The sequence below is a fragment of the Maniola hyperantus genome, chromosome 5 (assembly GCF_902806685.2).
Source record: "Maniola hyperantus chromosome 5, iAphHyp1.2, whole genome shotgun sequence".
In the NCBI taxonomy this organism is placed as follows: domain Eukaryota; kingdom Metazoa; phylum Arthropoda; class Insecta; order Lepidoptera; family Nymphalidae; genus Maniola; species Maniola hyperantus.
In genome coordinates, this window is record NC_048540.1 from 15,834,751 (window position 1) to 15,856,619 (window position 21,869).

Below are 21,869 nucleotides of genomic sequence, written 5' to 3' on the forward strand. Positions count from 1 at the left end.
AACAAACAAACACACTTTCACATTTATAATAAGGGTACTGATTTAAAGTTTTAGTTGGAAAACTGTACTTCAAAATCCAGGGGGAATTGAGATCAAGCATGGGGTAAAGATAAATCAAGGGCTGGCAACACTAAAATTTTCCCGTTGTGTCACAGAGTACTTTTAACATATGCGTTGTGTTTACAATTTATTTTGTGGGCGGAGAAAAATTGAAAAAGTAGGCATAAAAATACAAATTCTTTCACAAAACTACATGACAATGTCTTCTCCACCACCTACCAAACCTCCTCGTGGTGTTAAACAGGGAAAAGAAACGGTAAGAATGTCAATGTAGTAACTATGAACAACATTCTTGCTTTCTATCTTGCAGAAAATGTTTAAATACTCAGTTATTATAGCAGAAAGGACTAATTTTCTTGTTTCTTAAGTTTCTATTCATTATTAAATTATTTGCAATATCAAATTATATTTTTTTTAAATATATTATGTAGTATAGAAAGAAATTGTTAAATGATTAATTAATTATTATTTTATCTGTAGCTAATGATTTAACTTTCTAGAGCGGTCTGCTCATGTCAGTGATTCGCACTCTGTCTGCGAGTGAGACAAACGAGCAGAGAGAGAAAGAGAGGGCTAAACTGGAGAAGGAGTACAAGAAGAGTGATGCAAGACTAGACGAGCTTGTTGCTGCTCATGCTCAAGAGATGACTGATGTCATGCAGGTAAATCAATAAGTGTTGTACCTGTATGATATACCTATATCAACCACCTCTACTCGCTGTCAATTGGCTGACTGGTAGCTATCAATCATTAAGGTGGAAGACACAGTCTGCCTGCGAAATTCGAATTTAATTTGGTTTTTTGCAATTTGTAAACTAATACAATAAAGTAGGCTTATGGCATTTAAATTGAGCCCCTAACAGGATCATCTTCACAGGCTAATATAAAAATCTTTACTTGAAAGTGTCCAGTTTAAGAAATTAGTCAAAATAATGAGTTTGACGTGAGCTACTACATTTTTATTATGTCTGCATTGTCGAACGAGTGGTGTGAAAATATAATTTCTGTTTTTGTGAGGCCATGGAATTTTTTTGTTTTGTAGAAATTCAGTGCAGTGAGCTCTGCACTAGGCGCGTGGGGGCAGCACTGCGCGGCGGCCGAGGCGCGGCTCGGCGCGTGCAGGGCTCTGCTGCGAGTGCGGCGCGATGACTTACGGAGATTGTGGGCTGATGCCAGGACACACCATCATGCTCTGAGGATGCTCACTGACATGTAAAATATTTTTTTTTCACAGATTTGTTATTACTTGCATAATTTTTTGCTAGATTTTTCCCGCGACTTCGTCCACGTTGACTACACAAATTTCAAAACCCTTTTTTACACCCTTAGGGATTGAATTTGCAAAACTCCTTTCTTATCGGATGTCTACGTCATAATAGCTATCTGCATGTCAAATTTCAGCCCAATCTGTTGAATAGTTTGAGCTGTGCATTGATAGATCAGTCAGTCAGTCAGTCAGCTTTCCTTTTATACATTTAGACTACCTGATGCCTGCGACTTCGTTCACATGGACTTAACATGGACATGGTTAGATTTTAAAAATCCCATGGGACCTTTTTCATTTTCCGGGATAAAAAGTAGCCTATGTTACTCTCCAGGTCTTTATCTATACCCAAAAAAATCACGTCAATCCGTTGCTCCGTTGCGACGTGATTGAAAGAACGAAAAGAAGAAAGAAAAGACGTTTATTAATACAAATTATGCCACACATCACAACTTAAGCTAAGAGCTGGTTATTCCGGCGCCTCTTCCACCTGAGAACAAGCAAAAGAAGCGCCGGAACAAACTGTCATATTGTGTGGCACAACCCGAAAAAAGGGTCCCAGCTCAGCATTATGCTGTATGCCTTGTTGCACAAGAACATACAGCGCTGATTTTCAGCTGGTACCCTGAACCGGGTGACGCCACGGAATCATAAACTAATGATAACTAAACTAATGATAACTAATAAAACACACGGAAACATAAAAAAGTAATAAAATAAAAAATCACTAACTAACAACTATACTTATTTACTGACTATACTAACACAAGTCACAGACTGTAACTATACTAGTTATTACTAAAACAAAGACTAAGCACACATACATAATTATATTATAGGTATATAAATATTATCTTAATATAAATGATTGAAGAACAAACCAACAAACAGACACACTTTCGCATTTATAATATGGGTACTGAGGACTTAAATATTGAAATTTGCACAAGGACATTATACTTCTTTAAAAGATCACTACCAGACACCCTAGAATAATCAAAAAACCTTACCTAGATACTTTCAAAATTAATGTCAAAATGTTAATATGTTTTTCAGCGAGCGCGTGGTAGTGTCGGAGCGCGAGGCGCGCGAGCTGACGTCGGCGGGGCGCGTGCTCGCCGCGGCGCAGGCTCTACAGGCCGCGTTGCTGACCGCGCGCACTGAGCTGCCGCACGTACATGCTCTGTCCGCTACCACGGCTCATCTAGAGGTAATTATTATTATTATTATTATTTATTTATTATTTAATTAGAACGGCCATAAAGCCAATTACACTAATTAAACTACGAGTACAAACTAACATAAACATACTTACAAAAATTGTTAAAATTATAAATTTTAAAAAGCAAAATTATAAATTTTCACAAAAGTGCAAGATCTGACCCATGAGGTCAGCCCATTTGTCAGCAAATATGTCACAGCGAGGGGACTCCTTCAGCAGTGCGTTGAGCGCAGCCAAATTGCGCGGTATGGGTGATCTGGAGCGCGCTACCGTGCGACTAAACGGACTTACGAAAAATTTGGAGCGGTGGCGGAAATAGCTGTAATTAGAGGGTGCATAAACGCAGCAGAGCTTGTTGAACTAACGTAATGAACTTGCGCAGTGGGGGATATATCGATCTACATATTTTGCGTCACGTTAAAAAGCCTCCGACGTTATGCCTGCGCTGTGGGTGATTTATCAATTTATGGTAAGAGGTGAATTATGAAAGTTAGCTCACCCACAAAACAATAGAAATATAACAAAGATGTTTGCAAGTACAATAGGTGGCCTTAGCTTAGCTTGGGAGATAGCTTGCATCCTGGGGCTACTTTTTATCCCGGAAAATCAAGGAGTTCCCACGGGATTTTTAATTACCTAAATCCACGCGAAGGACGTCGCGGGCATCTGCTAGTAATGAAATGACTGTTTCCAGCTCGGCAATTATCGTAAAATGTTTATCTACCCGAGCCGAAGGCGAGGGCAGATATTTAAGTCGAGAAAACGGCTTGCTTTATGCCCTTGTTATTATGCAATATACTATTTGACTATATTATCACTTGTGAAACCTGCAACCTACCACCCTACCCCACGTGCCGTCAAGTCAATTTTTTTTAACTGCTTTTACTGCTCTGGGTTCTAGACCTTTTGAGCCTGGTAGTTAGTGCAATATGTCATGAATTTGCCGTCAAGTGGTGCACCTATAACCAACATCCAATAATTCCTCCACCAGGCCAAAAAGAAGGAACTGGTGGACATCATAGTGCGTCGCATCAGCGAGGCGGTGTACCGCGACGAGCGCGCGCCGCTTAGCCGCCGCGTGTCTGCCAGGCGACGGACGGCTTTATTGCTGGCGGGTAAGGTTCATATTTGATCAGCATCAACTTCGCAGTTATATGGGTCCCAATACGTTTGATACTAGTTCTTGGGGTGTTTACAGGACAACCGCCACCTCCCAAGTCCCATGGCCCCACCAACCTCGCGGTTATATGGGCCGAAACGTGGGAGGGCGCCCGTTCGGTACTTGCTCGGTGGCTCTTTCCCGGGGCGCCTTCTTGACTCCCTACAAATTCTTTCTATTCTTTTCTTGTCCCTTTGAGTCTCTCCCCTTTCTGGGGCAGACGTGCACAAAAACGCAGATCCCCGCGTGCCCCGCGGTTCAGATTCTTCCTCAAACACCGACTGGTCCACGATCACGGTCCGAGCTGTTCCGCCTGTTGTGCCAGTGGTGCGCGAACTCCCGTAGCTTGCCGAAGTTTCCTGCCGAGGCAACGAGGTCCTGGTAGTAAACCGGACCCTCTTCCTCACAAACGATCCCGCCCAGCAGGGCGCATCGGAGGTCCTTATATAATGCGCACTTCCACAAGTTTACAGGGCAACCCTCCACCTCCCATGGCCCCACCAACCTCTCGGTTATATGGGCCGAATCGCGGGAGGGCGCCCGTTCGGTACTTGCTCTTGGCATTTTCCCGGGGCGCCTTCTTGACTCCCTACAAATTATTTTGTCTTTTCCTTGTCCCTTATGCTCACTCTCCCCCCTTGGGGGCTAGACGTCACAAAAGTTTACAGGGCAGTCAATATGTCTCACAGTTATTTCTTGTGGTTTTAGAATTGACAAAAAGCGAGGAGGTAACAGACGCGTACCTGCAAGACATAACGCCAGAGTTCGAAGCATCCCTCACGGAGGAAGACAAGACCTTCGAGACCAACGTCATGATATCCCTCGAGGCTTTAGGTGTTCTGGAACAGCTTAAAGAGGCCACTGAGGTGAGTTACAAGCGTCTTAACGTAAGCTAGAGTAAAATATTATTATTTATTTCACACTTCTATAAATTGGACGTATTTTTTGAAAATTTTGAACTTCCAACTCACATGTCAAAATTTAGCTGTTATTTTACCCTAATCAAGCTAGGCGATTACGATAAATGGTGAAGGACAACATCGTGAGGAAACCTGCATGCCTCCCAATCCGTACGCACATGGCCAGTGTGGTAGACTATGGCCAAAATCCTTCTCACTCTGAGAGGAGACCCATGCTCTGTAGCGAGCCGACGATGGGTTGATCATGATGATGATGATGATAGATGGTAGACACCACGCCGGCCATGTGCGGATTGGTAGACTTTTGAGAACATTTTGGAGAACTCTCAGGCATACAGGTTTCCTCACGATGTTTTCCTTCACTGTTAATTACTTAAAACGCACATAACTCCGAAAAGCTAGATGTGCGTGCCCGGGTCGAACCCCCAACATCCGATTAGAAGGCGGACGTCCTAAGCACTGGACTGTCACAGCTTATTGAATTTATATACACCCAAAAATATATTTTTTAACGTGGTTTGCTGTCGGCTTTAAAATTTCACCCCCCACGTTTCACCCCCAGTTTTCACCCCCATGTTTAACCTCAAATATTTTCACACAGAAATTCAAAGTCCAAATCCAAAATGAACTATTAGAAGTCATTGACTCTGTATCGCGACGTATTATTGACGACGTGGAAATAGAAACCGATATCGAGGGGGAAGAGGACGGAGATATACCCGAGGCTGAAGGAGTGACTGAGATGGGCAGACCGCTGGCGCGGCTCGTGAACTGTTTGGCTGAGGAGTTTAAAGCTTGTGGAACGAGGAATAAACGGTGAGTCTTTTTCATACATCCTTAAATTTCATAGCATGTTTATAGAAGAGGACGGAGATATCGCCGAAGCTGAAGGAGTGACAGAGATGGGTAACCGCTAGCGCGGCTGGCGAGCTGTTTGACTGAAGAGTTTAAAACTTGTGGAACGAGAACCAAACGGTTTCAAACCAAAGAGTCTATCTGGAATGCTCCTAGTATAGAAGAAGACGGAGATGTCCTCGAGACTGTAAGAGTAACAAAGACAGGCAGACTGTTAGGGAGGTTTGCGAATTGCTTGGTAGACAAGCTAAAATGCGGAACGAGGGACAAAAGGTGAACCTCTCTAAAATGCTCCTAGTATAGAAGAAGATGGATATATCCCCGTGACTGTAGGAGTGACAGAGACAGGCAGACTGTTAGGGAGGTTTGCGAATTGCTTGGTAGACAAGCTAAAATGCGGAACGAGGGACAAAAGGTAAACCTTTCTAGAATGCTCCTAGCATAAGAAGAAGACGAATGGATACACCTGAGGCTGAGAGAGTGACAGGGATGGGTAGACATGTTTGGATACATATTCACAGTTTTTGTCAAAGTATGTCTTGTTCAATGTTGTATAGAAGCAGGCGTTACTTTGCGGAAGTCCATGGAAGCTGAAACAGGTCGAATTTGTATGGTGCAACATGCATCATGCGACATGCACCGCCCGCCCTTCCACTGCTATACATGCAATTGTGGATTGTAAGGTTTTTTTTTTTTTTTCTCTTTATTTGGAAGCTTAGTCACTTAGTGACTATGTCGCTTCGTAAGGTAAACAATAAACACGAAATCACCAAAATCTTACCCTCTAATCTTAAAATAATTTTTAACTAGCTTATATAATAACTTGGCCTGATCACTCGCAGGGAAAGAAAGAAAGGTAACACAATTAAAAATATTTAAATTAGAATCCAAAATATTACACAAACTTAACCTGAATGATTCATTCCGAACACACTCCAGCAACACATGGTATATATCCACATGTGGAGCAATTGGGAGATTCTGTTTTTTTAATAAGGAAAGCAAATTTGTTCGTTGGAATGTGTCCGGAACGAAGTCTAAAAGCTATAGTTAGGTCCGCTCGACTGGTTTTATATTTATCGAACCAACAAAACCTCCAAGGTTCGGACTGCATCGTCCTGTACCAGATGCCCTTCTCTCTGGATCGCTCATCAAAATACTCGTTCCAGATTGTAAGGTCTACATCTCCTGAGGATGCTTCGACCTGTTACAGCGGATTATAGCAAATTAAGCTTTTGGTTAACTGTATATGTAAGAAAGAAGAAAGAAAGAAAGAAAACTGGTTTATTCATCTTATGCCTAAGGTACAAACAAACTTAAAATTAATAGTTAGTAGAGAGTAGTTAGTAGATAATAAGAAGTACTTAATAATTAATTAAATCTAAAATGAGTTCTTGCACCCACTTGGCACAAGATGAAATGGCCCCAGCTCAGCATTAATGCTGCAGGTTTTAAAATAAAACCTGAGCGCTGGTATTCTGCCAGGACCAATAAGAGTGACGTGCACGAGCCTAACAGTCTTCACCAACATCTGTGATTGACAGGATGAGTTCGATTAAACGGAGCTAAAAAATAAAAATAAAAAATAGTCATTGTGCATGGTTAGTATAGCGTGTAATTAAAAATCTTAAAAACTTGCCGTTTTATATAAGGGTAATAGTTAGAAAGGCATTGAAATAAATACAGATAAAAGCATAATTAACATGTATGATATATGTGTGGTATGGTGGTAAAAGCATAATTAACATGTATGATATATGTATGTCTTGTTCATACGCAGGCTTCTGCAGCTGTGGCGGGCCGCGCTGCAGAAGCACCGCATATCGGAGCAATGCCTGCACACCGAGCAACACTACTGGAGCGCCGTGCAACAAGTCGTGAGTTATCAGTACCCTTATTATAAATGCGAAAGTGTGTCTGTTTGTTGGTTTGTCCTTCAATCACGTCGCAACTGCGCAACGGATCGACGTGATTTTTTGCATGGGTATAGTCAAAGACCTGGAGAGTGACATATGCTACTTTTTATCCCGTGAAATCAAAAAGTTTCCACGGGATATTTAAAAAACCTAAATCCACGCGTACGAAGTCGCGGGCATGAGCTAGTAATTTTATAAACTGGAATTAACAATTTTCGATTGCTTATTGTTAATACTATCTTGTTTATACATTTTTAGATTTTTTCTCGCTTGTTGTAAAATACCGTATCATTAGGAGGATTTTCCATACACAAATTAATATCTATGTCGAACACATGGCAACAATACGGAGCGAAGAGATGTGTTCAGGTCATCTTTAAAAGTCTGATTCGTCAACTAAATAAAAAAATATTTAAAAAAAAAACCATTTATTTCCACCAAATACAAAAACATTATCATATTGTTAGTATTGACACGTACCTTAAAACTAATTATTATAAAATTCTCACCAAAACAATACTGTGCACCGGTTTTCCGAACTAGTAGAAACTGTGTCTCGGAAACACATCACTATTCTCCTCTCCGCTCCGCTTAGGTGGAAACCGGGCCTTATATAAAATAACTCGGCCGGTTTCCACCTAAGAGCGGGGGCACACGATGTGTTGCGGCGCCGGAGCGGTGTCGCTTCGTCGTCTTACATAGAAATATCTGTGGCACGTCACACGATGCGCTCCGGCGCCGCACCGGCCTTGCAACCACCGAGACGAGGCGGAGAGGGGTGAATGCGTTGTGACGCCGGAGCGGCACCGCTCAGTTGTTAATGCGTCACAAGGAAGGACACACGCTCGCTCGTTTCGATTTTTTCTCTACGACGCCGCTGCGATATAACAACGTTGCGGCGCCGCACCGCTCGTGTGCCCGCTGATACGATGAAATCTTTGCGGTACGGCGCCGCAACTCATTGTGTGCCCCCAGTCTTAGGTTTTCGGAAGGGTAAAATACCCAATTATCTCTATTCTAGATGCAACTACTTCTAACGGAGTACTTAGAGATAGAGAGCGTGAACCTCGCGGCGCAGAGGTCTAGCGGCAACGTGGCCGACAGCAACGCGACAGAATTGCGGTTATCCGATTACTTCGCCAAGAAACGTCCGCAACGACGCAGGGATAAATTGTTCAAACTTACTGGTAAGTGATCAAACTAGCTGTGAGATTTGTCTTCAGCACTGTTGGGATGTCTTGGGGAGTTTAATATTGGGACAGTTAATTATACACTTCGAACCCTTTAAAAAAAAAGAATATTAGCCATTTCGCCACACTTTTGCATTTATAATATTAGTATGGATTATTTGTATATTTTTCTATCATAGAAGCAAGGTTTTACAAGGTTGAACTAAGGATTCTTGTATTCATTTTATAATTATTCTAGTACCGTAAGACCTGTTCCACTTTTTAATACGCCTTACTCACAACCTTGAATGGGAAGCTGGAAGAAATCACTATTTAGAGATAAGCATTTCCAATGTAACTTAATTTATTACTTCTATGTAACTACAATTTTGGTACATGAAAAATAAAATAAATAAAACCTCTATGCACTATATGTTTGTATTGTTAGAGCCTCAATAGCTCAACCGGTATAGGAGTGGACTGAAAACCGAAAGGTCGTCGGTTCAAACCCCGCCCGTTGCACTATTGTCGTACCTACTCCTAGCACAAGCCTGACGCTTAGTTGGAGAGGAAAGGGGAATATTAGTCATTTAAAAAATGTCTAATATTCTTTTAAAAAAAAAAAAAAAAAAAAATTGTTCGTAGCGGCTACCCCAGCGCCGGACGCGGTAGTGTCTCGGCGGCAGCGGTACCCGCTCGTGTGTCGGCCGCAGCCGGCGTTGCTGCACGCGGTACTGCCCGCTCTGCACGCCTTGTGTGCTCATTTGGAACGACCCGGGTGAGATTTTTTATCCTTCATTTTTTTTAAGGGATCTCTTTCGGATTTTAGTCCGCTCCTCTAACTGTTGAGCTATGGAGGCTTATAAAAGAGTCAGTCAGAAAAGCAGGCGAATTATTGGGTATTTTTAGATGAGTTTAGTTAAAATGTCCTCTCATATTAAACTTGCGCGCGGATATGGATCACAACGCGTAGAGGTTTATCGAGAGTTTTAGTCTTTAAACTAACCTAACTGAAATACCAACTTGATTGGGGAACAAATGCTTATTGCAACCACTAGATTGGAATAGCGACCTAAACACAAAAAGTATTTAATAGTCGTCGAGTCTCGAGTCAGAGCGAGACTGCCTTCAAAACGGCCGAACACCCGCATTTATACAAATCGATTCAAAATGGCTGCCCCGCCACAAATCACGTGACATCGGATGAGTCAAATAATGTCCAATTTATTAAACTAACTTCAATAATAAATTGATAATCTTGATCATTACTATGAATTCAAACCAATTCTTTAAAATTAGCTAAAAATAACTAGTAATTTAGTCTAGTGTTGCTGACACTTATATTTCCGAACGTTTCTCAAGACAATGATTTGAAGTAATGCCAATGCACAGTATTCTAAATTCAATACACTTTTTCTCACTCAGTGAGCAAAAAGACGCCCTTTTTGAGCTAGTGAGGTGATTTTTTTTACTTATACATGTTTTTTTTAACCGACTTCAAAAAAAGGAGGAGGTTCTCAATTCGTCGGAATCTTTTTTTATTTGTCAGTGGCGGCGAATGTTCGCTTCGTGCGTTCATCTCGGACTACGTGCGTTGGGGCGAGAGCGAGCGACTGTCGCGCCACACTCGCGCGCTCATCGACGCGGCGATGCGAGCGCCGTCCGCTTGGAGAGAGAGGTCTATGCCGCCCGACAACACGTGAGTCTGAGTATATTTGTCAGTGGCGGCGAATGTTCGCTTCGTGCGTTCATCTCGGACTACGTGCGTTGGGGCGAGAGCGAGCGACTGTCGCGCCACACTCGCGCGCTCATCGACGCGGCGATGCGAGCGCCGTCCGCTTGGAGAGAGAGGTCTATGCCGCCCGACAACACGTGAGTCTGAGTATATTTGTCAGTGGCGGCGAATGTTCGCTTCGTGCGTTCATCTCGGACTACGTGCGTTGGGGCGAGAGCGAGCGACTGTCGCGCCACACTCGCGCGCTCATCGACGCGGCGATGCGAGCGCCGTCCGCTTGGAGAGAGAGGTCTATGCCGCCCGACAACACGTGAGTCTGAGTATATTTGTCAGTGGCGGCGAATGTTCGCTTCGTGCGTTCATCTCGGACTACGTGCGTTGGGGCGAGAGCGAGCGACTGTCGCGCCACACTCGCGCGCTCATCGACGCGGCGATGCGAGCGCCGTCCGCTTGGAGAGAGAGGTCTATGCCGCCCGACAACACGTGAGTCTGAGTATATTTGTCAGTGGCGGCGAATGTTCGCTTCGTGCGTTCATCTCGGACTACGTGCGTTGGGGCGAGAGCGAGCGACTGTCGCGCCACACTCGCGCGCTCATCGACGCGGCGATGCGAGCGCCGTCCGCTTGGAGAGAGAGGTCTATGCCGCCCGACAACACGTGAGTCTGAGTATATTTGTCAGTGGCGGCGAATGTTCGCTTCGTGCGTTCATCTCGGACTACGTGCGTTGGGGCGAGAGCGAGCGACTGTCGCGCCACACTCGCGCGCTCATCGACGCGGCGATGCGAGCGCCGTCCGCTTGGAGAGAGAGGTCTATGCCGCCCGACAACACGTGAGTCCGAGTATATTCTGTCAGTGGCATATAATAATATAATATAATATAATATAATATAATATAATATAATATTAAAAAAGCTTTATTTTTATCCCTTACTAATTAATTTTACATTTTTATCTATAGTTTAAACTTCTTCTTATTTTTATTCTTCCCAACTTACTTAATATTTACACTAAACAATTTAAATAATCTAATATCTACAATAAAAGTTTTATATTGTACATTTTTTTTACTCAAGTTCTATGTAAGGGCCGCCAGTGGCGGTAAAAGCCTCCTCCATTTTACTCCATGTACACCTATCTCTGGCTAGCGTACTCCTCTGGCTGGAGTACGCTGTCAGTGGCATAGGTCACATAAAGTAGCAGGAGAGCATGGGCCCATAGGAGGCTAGGCTAAGGCACTATAAAAATTTCCATACAACACTTTTATGCACGAGAGCATAAAAGCAGTTTTAGTCTGCTTACATCCAGCATAAAGAAATTTACGAGCATGAGAAGTGGAAAAATGTGTTGTATGGAAAGTTCTATAGTGCCTGCGCCTAGCCTTCTATGCTCGTATGCTTTCCTGGTACTTTATTCTTGTAAGCTACAGTAGGTGTCGCGTCAAAGGGTCTCTAACCTTGAACTTTTGCAGTTGGGAATATTGATCTACATATTTGGTGTCTCATTAAATGACCTCAGACATTATACCTGCGCAATGGGTGATTTATCGATGTATGGCTAGACCATACACAATGACCAGTAGAGGTAAAATATGAGAGTAAGCTCACCCACAGGTCACGGTCGCGTATCATTTCCTCGCAATCGAAATGATAAAATGAGTGTTTAACTCGGTCATAAAACTCATTTTATCCTCGACTTAAATATCTGCCCTTGCCTTCGGCTCGGGTACATAAACGTCTTCAATAAAATGACTCGTTTTATGCTGTTGAAGCGCCTACAACATCTTCGCAGCAAATGCGTACCAATTCGTCGACTCATAATTTTATCGTTCACTTAATTATTTAATTGTTTCTTTATAGTATTTTTGTTATTGTATATATTATATAAATTAGTCACTTTTATAACTCATGTTTAATATTTTGGAATCAAACATGAATAATCTAAAATCACACATTTATTATCTTTTCCAAATGTCAGTTCATGCAACATAATATTTTTATAACCACCCGCAATTTTCTATATATTTATTGTATCGATTGACGTTTTCATAAAATTTCTTTGTTCTTCTTGTTAAAAACTAACCAACGGTCTGCGCTCAATAAATCATTTACAACTGCAAGAAAAATCTTTTAAATAGTCATCCACGCATCTACATATGCCCTTGTTTTGTAATCTTCTAATTGTAATTTTTCGGTTATGGGCTATCGTTTCCGTCGCTTAATGGTATATCCCTTCCAACAGCGTGGGCCAGCGGCCCGTGTTCACGTGCTGTTTAGAAGCGTGGAACGCAATCCGCGAGTGCGCAGTGGCGGCTCGGCGCTGCGGCAGCTGCGGCGGCAGCGCTGCGCTGCGCGTCATCGACTCTGCGCTCGAGGCGCTAGCCGCGCAGTGCCGCGCTGCGCACACCAAGCTTGCGCCCGGGGCCCCTGCGCGCGCCGCGAGGTGGCTCGCTGATGACGACATAGTGAGGTTCCTGAAGGCTCTGCCCAACTATAGAGCCGCGATCGAGCATACGGAGTACACTGACAAGGTAAAGAGAAAAGATAGGCACTTCTCGTTTAAAAGAATTGGGTATTTGACTACATCAAAAATAAATTATTTCTCAGTGATTATTAAACAGAGGGTCTTCCAAAATACGTAAAACGTCCTTTGTTGGTTTTAAGTGTAATAACCATTTTAAATTATCTATTAAACTAATAAAAGCACGTCAAATGATTGTGACGTCACACACCGGTATTTCATAGAATCTCGCATACTAAGCGCGCGTTTTGACGTTTGATAAAAAGTTACTGATTTGACTAGTTGTCAAATACCGTGTTAGGCTGCCGCACACCATTAGATTTTTGATAAAGGGATGTAAAGTCCGCAATCGGGGTATGAGGCGAGGGACGCCCCGCACGTCACCCACGCTCGCCCGCACCGGGTTAGCGCAGGGGCTGTGCGGATGTGCGGGGCGTACCCTCCCCGATTGGCATTTCAACCCGTCGTGTACTATGGGATGACACAAAACCAATCAGGGCGACCAATCAACATTGAGCTATGCTGAAATTTTATTTTTCTACAAACAACATTGAGCTGCGCGGTGTGCTGTAAGACTGCGACAGCGCGACATGCATGCACACAAGTGCAAGCGAGATGTACCTATGTATCCACGGTGAGAGATTAGTACAGGGCTCTCTCTGTAACCCGTTAACCATTTTGAGTCATCAACCAATCACAAACGAAACTATGTTTTCGAATTGAATTACGATTGTTTTTGAAAACATTTGCGAATTGAATTTCGAATGTTTTTGAAAACATTTTCGAATAGAATCGCAATTACCTCTGATTGGTTGACGCTCGCTCACTATTGGCTACTATGCATTGTCGCACCAAGAATCGCACAAATTCGGCCAATCACAACAATTGAGATGGTAATAATGATTGATGCAGGTTTTATGAAATCGACCCACTGAATATTTGAATATCGTTATTCCGTTACCAGGAGCTGAAACAAGCATACGAGCGCGAAGCAGAAATCCTGGGAACGAGCTTGGGCGACGGAGAGGTGTCCAAGCGGGAAATAGTCGCCGACATCAACACCCTTGTGGATCTGGCGCTGCTGTGCGAGAGCATGGTGAGTTTGTCACATTTCTATTTTCACAAGGATTCAGAAATTTTTTTGTGTTGTTGTTTCGGATTGACTATGCTGCGTAGGCCCTACTGGCCGCTACAGCGTCACCGGGGGGGTTGGCGAGCGCGAAGCTCCGCCTGGGGGTGAGCCCTAGGGCTCGAAGAAATAATTTGAGAGGTCGGTGGGCAACGTCCTCCTAAGGGCGCCTCCTGTGAGGCTCGGACCACGGCTTAGGATGACGTTGGGATGGGTGGAGTTGTTGGACTACTGGTTAGTCCGTACGCCCCCGAGGCCGTGGCGTGAGTCCACGTCCGGGTGACGTTAGAAATCGGGGACCTCGTCGAAGACGCTGTGATGAGGTTGAATTGTGTAGCCCTACGAGATAGGGTGCATTGTCGGTCATGATTTGATCGTCGGGGTCGTTAAGGACGTGCTTAGGGTGTCTTTTATCGGGGGGGGGGGGGGGGGGGGGGATTCAGAAATTCGGATGGTACCAGTTTTATAGTGCTCGGCAAACAACTTGGGCATGAAGCAGCGTAGTAGGAGAAAGTTGGCGAATACAGCAAACGAAAGTCGACGTATCAACCACTCACGTGCACTCTCGCCGAATGATCAACCAATCGCGTGCACCCGCCATTCGCCAGCCAATCGGGTCAGTACTCAAGTTGTTTGCTGGGCACTGTAAAACTAAATTAAAAAATTTCCACCAGGGGGGGGGGGGGAGTGGAGCTTATATGTCACTAACTTGACACTTTGGACTATTTTGTCTCATACAACACTGGTTTGTATTTTTTTTTAAAGAAAATTAGCCATGTTAAATGATTAATATTCCCCTTTCCTCTCCAACTAAGCGTCAGGCTTGTGCTAGGAGTAGGTACGACGATAGTGCAACGGGCGGGGTTTGAACCGTCGACCTTTCGGTTTTCAGTCCACTCCTTTACCGGTTGAGCTATTGAGGCTTGATGCCAGCTATTGATTAATATAGGTTTTATGAAAACCGCTATTTTGTGAAAAAATAAAATGGCTGACTACTAGGTAGGCCAAAATCTTTAAAGCCCTTTATAAAAATTTACCACGTGTGTTGTTATATGTCAGGATTGGCTCAGCACGAACATCAAAACCATCCCGGCCATAGCCAGCGCCCCGTCGGGAGTGGGCGCGGGCTTGAAACTGAACGAGAAGTTCCACTCCTACATCGCCGCAGCGGCGGGCAACTTTGAGGCCATCGCGCATAAGTGTCTTCTGTTCCTGCATTTGGAGGTATTGTTCGTTCATCGTGACTTGACGCGTGAGAATATGTTGGCACCATTGCAAATCACACAATAAGCCCTAATTTCTAAGGTCAGACTAAGAATCAAGGAGCCTTATTATAAATGTGAAAGTGTGTTTGTTTATTGGTTTGTTGGTTTGTCCTTCAATCATGTCGCAACGGTGCAACGGATTGACGAGATTTTTTACGATAAGTTGTAGATGAAGACCTGGAGAGTGACATAGGCTACTTTTTACCCCGGAAAATCAAAGAGTTCCCACGATTTTTGAAAAATCTAATTCCACGCGGACGGATTCGCGGGCATCAGCTAGTTCGTAAAATAAATGTCAATAATACCTACTAATACAAATATTAACAAAGGACGTAGATTTTACCTATTTTGGAAGACTATGAAATGAGTAAGTACTCGCTCAGTTTATTGAAAAAAGAATTATCCGTGACGTGAAGGAATTTATAAAAAAAAAACATTTATTTGTAGATGCGCATCGAATGCTTCCACTACCTGGGCCAAGAGGAGAAGGTGGAAGGGTCGGAGAGCTCGGAGCAGTCGGGCGGGGCGGGCGGCGCCTCGCGCCTCGCGCACCGCCTCCTGGCGTTCCACGAGCACGCCTCGGCGCTACTGGCGGACGAGGCCTTGGCGGTGAGTACTGGCATGTAGATGCGCATCGAATGCTTCCACTACCTGGGCCAAGAGGAGAAGGTGGAAGGGTCGGAGAGCTCGGAGCAGTCGGGCGGGGCGGGCGGCGCCTCGCGCCTCGCGCACCGCCTCCTGGCGTTCCACGAGCACGCCTCGGCGCTACTGGCGGACGAGGCCTTGGCGGTGAGTACTGGCATGTAGATGCGCATCGAATGCTTCCACTACCTGGGCCAAGAGGAGAAGGTGGAAGGGTCGGAGAGCTCGGAGCAGTCGGGCGGGGCGGGCGGCGCCTCGCGCCTCGCGCACCGCCTCCTGGCGTTCCACGAGCACGCCTCGGCGCTACTGGCGGACGAGGCCTTGGCGGTGAGTACTGGCATGTAGATGCGCATCGAATGCTTCCACTACCTGGGCCAAGAGGAGAAGGTGGAAGGGTCGGAGAGCTCGGAGCAGTCGGGCGGGGCGGGCGGCGCCTCGCGCCTCGCGCACCGCCTCCTGGCGTTCCACGAGCACGCCTCGGCGCTACTGGCGGACGAGGCCTTGGCGGTGAGTACTGGCATGTAGATGCGCATCGAATGCTTCCACTACCTGGGCCAAGAGGAGAAGGTGGAAGGGTCGGAGAGCTCGGAGCAGTCGGGCGGGGCGGGCGGCGCCTCGCGCCTCGCGCACCGCCTCCTGGCGTTCCACGAGCACGCCTCGGCGCTACTGGCGGACGAGGCCTTGGCGGTGAGTACTGGCATGTAGATGCGCATCGAATGCTTCCACTACCTGGGCCAAGAGGAGAAGGTGGAAGGGTCGGAGAGCTCGGAGCAGTCGGGCGGGGCGGGCGGCGCCTCGCGCCTCGCGCACCGCCTCCTGGCGTTCCACGAGCACGCCTCGGCGCTACTGGCGGACGAGGCCTTGGCGGTGAGTACTGGCATGTAGATGCGCATCGAATGCTTCCACTACCTGGGCCAAGAGGAGAAGGTGGAAGGGTCGGAGAGCTCGGAGCAGTCGGGCGGGGCGGGCGGCGCCTCGCGCCTCGCGCACCGCCTCCTGGCGTTCCACGAGCACGCCTCGGCGCTACTGGCGGACGAGGCCTTGGCGGTGAGTACTGGCATGTAGATGCGCATCGAATGCTTCCACTACCTGGGCCAAGAGGAGAAGGTGGAAGGGTCGGAGAGCTCGGAGCAGTCGGGCGGGGCGGGCGGCGCCTCGCGCCTCGCGCACCGCCTCCTGGCGTTCCACGAGCACGCCTCGGCGCTACTGGCGGACGAGGCCTTGGCGGTGAGTACTGGCATGTAGATGCGCATCGAATGCTTCCACTACCTGGGCCAAGAGGAGAAGGTGGAAGGGTCGGAGAGCTCGGAGCAGTCGGGCGGGGCGGGCGGCGCCTCGCGCCTCGCGCACCGCCTCCTGGCGTTCCACGAGCACGCCTCGGCGCTACTGGCGGACGAGGCCTTGGCGGTGAGTACTGGTACTTAGATTAAAACTCTCAAAAAAACCTGTACGCGTTGTAACCTGTGTGCCTCGCGCATATTTTAATAGGCCATTCCAATTATTCGTAAAACTAGCGTATGCTCGCGACTTCGTCCGCGTGGACTACACAAATTTCAAACCCCTATTTCACCCCCTTAGGGGTTGAATTTTCAAAAATCCTTTCTTAGCGGACGCCTACGTCATAATAGCTATCTCCATGCCAAATTTCAGCCCGATCCGTCCAGTAGTTTGAGCTGTGCGTTGATAGATCAGTCAGTCAGTCAGTCATTCAGTCACCTTTTCCTTTTATATATTTAGATAAATACCAATAATAACTGTAGTAGTCAACCTGTAGGGCGATTTCGTGAAACCTGCATCAATCATTATTACAATCTCAATTGTTGTGATTGGCTGAATTTGTGCTATTCTTGTTGCAACATTGCATTGTAGCCAATAGTGAGCTAGCGTCAACCAATCAGAGGTGATTGCGATCGTGACATTGTAGCTGTCATTCTACCGCAAGCGAGCAGCAGAGGTGCATGCGATCGTGACATTATAGCTATTACTAGCTTATGCTCGCGACTTCGTCCGCGTGGACTACAAAATTTCAAACCCCTATTTAACCCCCTTAGGAGTTGAATTTTCAAAAATCCTTTCTTAGCGGATGCCTACGTCATAATAGCTATCTGCATGCCAAATTTCAGCCCGATCCGTCCCGTAGTTTGAGCTGTGCGTTGATAGATCAGTCAGTCAGTCAGTCAGTCACCTTCTCCTTTTTATACTATATATAGCTCAATTACCACTGACTCACTGACTCACTGACTCATTGACATAATTGTTCTCCTAAAAAGAGACAGAAAATGATATAATAATGTATGGGAGATATGTTCAGGAGTGGGATTCGAGTAGGGAAAAATTATGACATTTCAGAAAAACAAGATGGCGGCCGACGTGACTTTTGTAACGTTTTTGTTTTCCAACCGATTTTGTTTAAACTTGCAGCTCTTGTAGATGTTAGCAAACGATTTTTAGAAAAAGTGAAAAAAATTGGAAAAACAAGATGGCGGCCGAGATATTCAAAAAATTTCCTCCTGTAAAATTTTGTATGAAACTTTTTTTTTTCACTAATACTTTCGTACAGAAGACAATGATTCCTTTAGGGCAACATATGGAGGGAGCTGATGATTGAGGATTTCGGAGACGGGTGAAGGGCACGCTCAAGGTATTGAAGATACGTGGGAGGTGCTCGACCAAATGTCATTCGAAACCTCATCCAATTGCCAAAAATTTGGAAAAAAATTCAAAATTCCGAAAAAAAGATGGCCGCCATACAAATTTCGTCGGCGTCCATCTCGGAGGGTATGAAAGATGGAAGAGTGGTTTCTTGGCAAGAGATGATCAGGATCCGAAGGTCTACTCGATGGATGGAAAAAAAATTCAAAATGGCGGAATTTATTTTTGTATGACCTTTTTTAAAATTGTTCAAAATGGCCATTATAGACCTCGAGAGCTGCTTTAGCAGCTCGAGCAGCGAGCAAAATACTAGTTTATATATATAGATAGATTCTATCGCAATCAAGCCCCTGCTTTTTCTGTGTGATCCTTATATAATGCAGCATTGTACATTGTCCTCAGTACATAATGAGCGGCGTGGGCGAGATGATGTCCGCGGCAGTGGTGTGGCGCTGGCAGAGCGAGGCGGGCGAGGCGGGCGCGGGCTCCAGCGCGAGGCTGGCCGCGCTGAGGCACTGCCTCGCGGCGCTGTCCCTGCCGCACGACGGCCTGCACGCCGCGCACGCCTACTTGCACCTGCTGGCTTGCACGCCCGAGGTGAGTACCCTTCTCCTCCACGCACCCGAACTGTCTTCGGCGCCAACTCCATCATCCCTCGATTATGTAAATCTAAATATATAAAAGGAAAAGGTGACTGAATGACTGACTGACTGATCTATCAACGCACAGCTCAAACTACTGGACGGATCGGGCTGAAATTTGGCATGCAGATAGCTATTATGACGTAGGCATCCGCTAAGAAAGGATTTTTGAAAATTCAACTCCTAAGGGGGTTAAATAGGGGTTTGAAATTTTGTAGTCCACGCGGACGAAGTCGCGAGCATAAGCTAGTTATGTAATAAATTCAGTCAGTCACTTGATATCAACATAAATCCACCTGGCACGTTTCGAAAACTAGTTATAAGTAACTTAATTAGACAATCAAACTAATTGTGTTAAGAAACGTTCTCTGTGTACCTACTTATTCGCAAAAATATCTATCACTTTTCTAAATATTCTTTTTTAACTATTCTTACTCCTACGTTAACTTAACTTTACTATAGTTTTAGATTTATTTAATTACCATTGCACCTTGAATAATTTTTGTTTTTTGTGTTTTGTGTTTTCACTATTTCGGTAAGTTTTAGCTACTTTTTGTATTATTTTACTTATATGATTAATAATTGTTTGCATGTAAATTGTGTGAATGTGCATGTAGTGTTTGCTTTCAAATGATTTTACAAACAACGTCATGTAATTTAATTTTATGTAATTTAAGATCATTTTTGTAAAAATCGCTAGCGAACCTTTTCAATAAAAATAAAATAAAAATAAAATGTCTCGTCAACCTCACTCGTGACGGCGATTACGCACTACACTTCCGTCATCCGTGAGAATACCTCGGATACCACTATGAACCAAACAAACATCCAAACAAATGGTCGACCCAGTGCTGGAAAAGTAGAGAAATTTTCAGTTTTTCTCACTCTCTCTCTCCCTTTCCCCCCCCCCCCCTCTCCCCGCGTGCATCAAGGACAAGTATGGTGTGTAAATCCGCTCCGCATTCCGGTCGTGATCCCTCGAAATATCTTCTTTACGATGTTGCGCCATCTCGACCTATCCGTGGCATGGTGGTCGTTTACGCATTGTGACGTCATTCTTCACTTTCCGTACAGCGTGCCGTTAGTATCAATAATTATGTTAACAATAAATAAAAATAAAAATTATGACTTAAAAAAAAATCACATCATGTTATTACTAGTCCAAGACCATATTCTTTATCTAAGTGTTACTGTAGAGTTATTAATATCTGTAATGTTTTTCGTAGGAAATTATAACGTCGGTCCGCGAGAAAGGGCCGCAGTTCTCGGAGCTGGAATACCTGAACGCGTTCAAAGTGATCGGCGCGCGACGCGGCCTGTCGCCCGCGGACATGCGCGCGCAGCTCAAGCAGCTGTCCACCGCGCTCGGCCACGTGGGCGTCACTGTGTGAACTGCGAGTTGCGACTGACGAGGACACATCCAGCGGACCTTGATCTAGCGCGTCCAATTGAGTATTTGCCTACTTTTGAATTTGTAATGCCGAACCCTCGGTGCACGAGTCTGACTCGCACTTGACTGGTTTTTTATCTTTTTTCCAAATTAACTATTTATTTTAATGTTAGTATATAACGGGTACATACCGCGATTAATTTTTGTTTTTATTTGTCTATTGTTGAAATATCGACAATTGGGTATTTTCCTACTTTTGAATTTGATAAATATTATTACTTTATTATAAACTAGCTTATGCTCGCGACTTCGTCCACGTGGACTACACAAACTTCGAACCCCTATTTCACCTCCTTAGAGGTTGAATTTTCAAAAATCTTTTCTTAGCGGATGCCCACGTCATAATAGGTATAGCTGCATGCTACATTTCAACCCGATCCGTCCAGTAGTTTGAGCTGTGCGTTGATAGATCAGTCAGTCAGTCAGTCATCTTTTCCTTTTATATATTTAGACTAGTGTAAAAATAATGACGTATGCTGAAAAAAATATTAAAATCCAACAAAGATTTACAAAGTTACAGGCATTTTAATTTTGGAGTGGGAGGGTCTTCTATCCCTTTCTCGCAAAACGAAAATTTGTATGAAACCGCACGAAGCTACTATGGCAGTAGTAGGTGTGACGTCAAACTGCTGTATCGCTATCTCTGTTGAATCAGAAATATTTAAATGCTTATAACTTTTTTGTTATTTGATCGATTTAATTAGTTTTTCAGTTAACGTCATTATTTTTAGTTTAGTATCTAGTTTATAATAAAGTAATAAAAAAATTGGAGTCAAATACCCAATTCCGCTCCAATAGCTTAAGACTTCCTGTCATGATCTCACGTTGTGGGTTCGGCACATTTTGTAAGAAAGCTCATTAAATGTAATAAATGATTTTTTGAAAGTTTATAAATTATGAAAGTTAGATTGTAAGTATTATTTATGAATTATATTAATAGTATGCTTAATTTTGATTTTATATTATCCTGAAATTACGTTATTAAAAAGTGAAAAATTATTTACTTATTATGGAAGTATTGTTATTAAAATATACGTTATTGCAATGAACCCATATTTTTTATTTAAGTATGTCTCATACGAAACGTGCAATGGCTTTATTTGGTAGGTATCAATAACTGGTGTGTTTACCTTTAATTCTAGCATTACAGTAGCCGGCAAGAAATATACATCGACCTATAGAAAGACATTTTGGCTTCGTAGAGTGTTGTCTCTGTCACTCATACCTGTGACGTTTTGTCGGTCTCAACGTGAGAGACAACGCTCTACCAAAC

General features: G+C 44.5%; 2 protein-coding genes across 2 annotated transcripts in view; one reads left to right on the forward strand and one right to left on the reverse strand.

Moving 5' to 3' along the window:
- LOC117982155 (tubulin alpha chain-like) overlaps positions 1 to 21,869 on the reverse strand; it is a 205,313-nt gene that overhangs the window by 72,960 nt on the left and 110,484 nt on the right. The window lies entirely within an intron of this gene.
- Sec8 (Secretory 8) lies at positions 179 to 21,645 on the forward strand. The gene is made up of 17 exons (XM_034968598.2): positions 179 to 316; positions 561 to 722; positions 1,103 to 1,272; positions 2,381 to 2,534; positions 3,538 to 3,661; positions 4,414 to 4,571; positions 5,227 to 5,441; positions 7,261 to 7,357; positions 8,418 to 8,583; positions 9,211 to 9,343; positions 10,115 to 10,264; positions 12,539 to 12,827; positions 13,782 to 13,913; positions 15,006 to 15,170; positions 15,659 to 15,820; positions 18,908 to 19,102; positions 20,373 to 21,645. The coding sequence occupies exons 1-17, from the start codon at positions 254 to 256 to the stop codon at positions 20,535 to 20,537; spliced, it is 2,700 nt and encodes an 899-aa protein (XP_034824489.1). The 5' UTR covers positions 179 to 253; the 3' UTR covers positions 20,538 to 21,645.

Coding starts and splice junctions, on each gene's coding strand:
- Sec8 (XM_034968598.2), top strand. CDS start 254: ATGACAATGTCTTCTCCACCACCTACCAAACCTCCTCGTGGTGTTAAA. Junction 5,442..7,260: donor TGTGGAACGAGGAATAAACG/GTGAGTCTTTTT, acceptor GTTCATACGCAG/GCTTCTGCAGCTGTGGCGGG. Junction 13,914..15,005: donor CGCTGCTGTGCGAGAGCATG/GTGAGTTTGTCA, acceptor GTTATATGTCAG/GATTGGCTCAGCACGAACAT.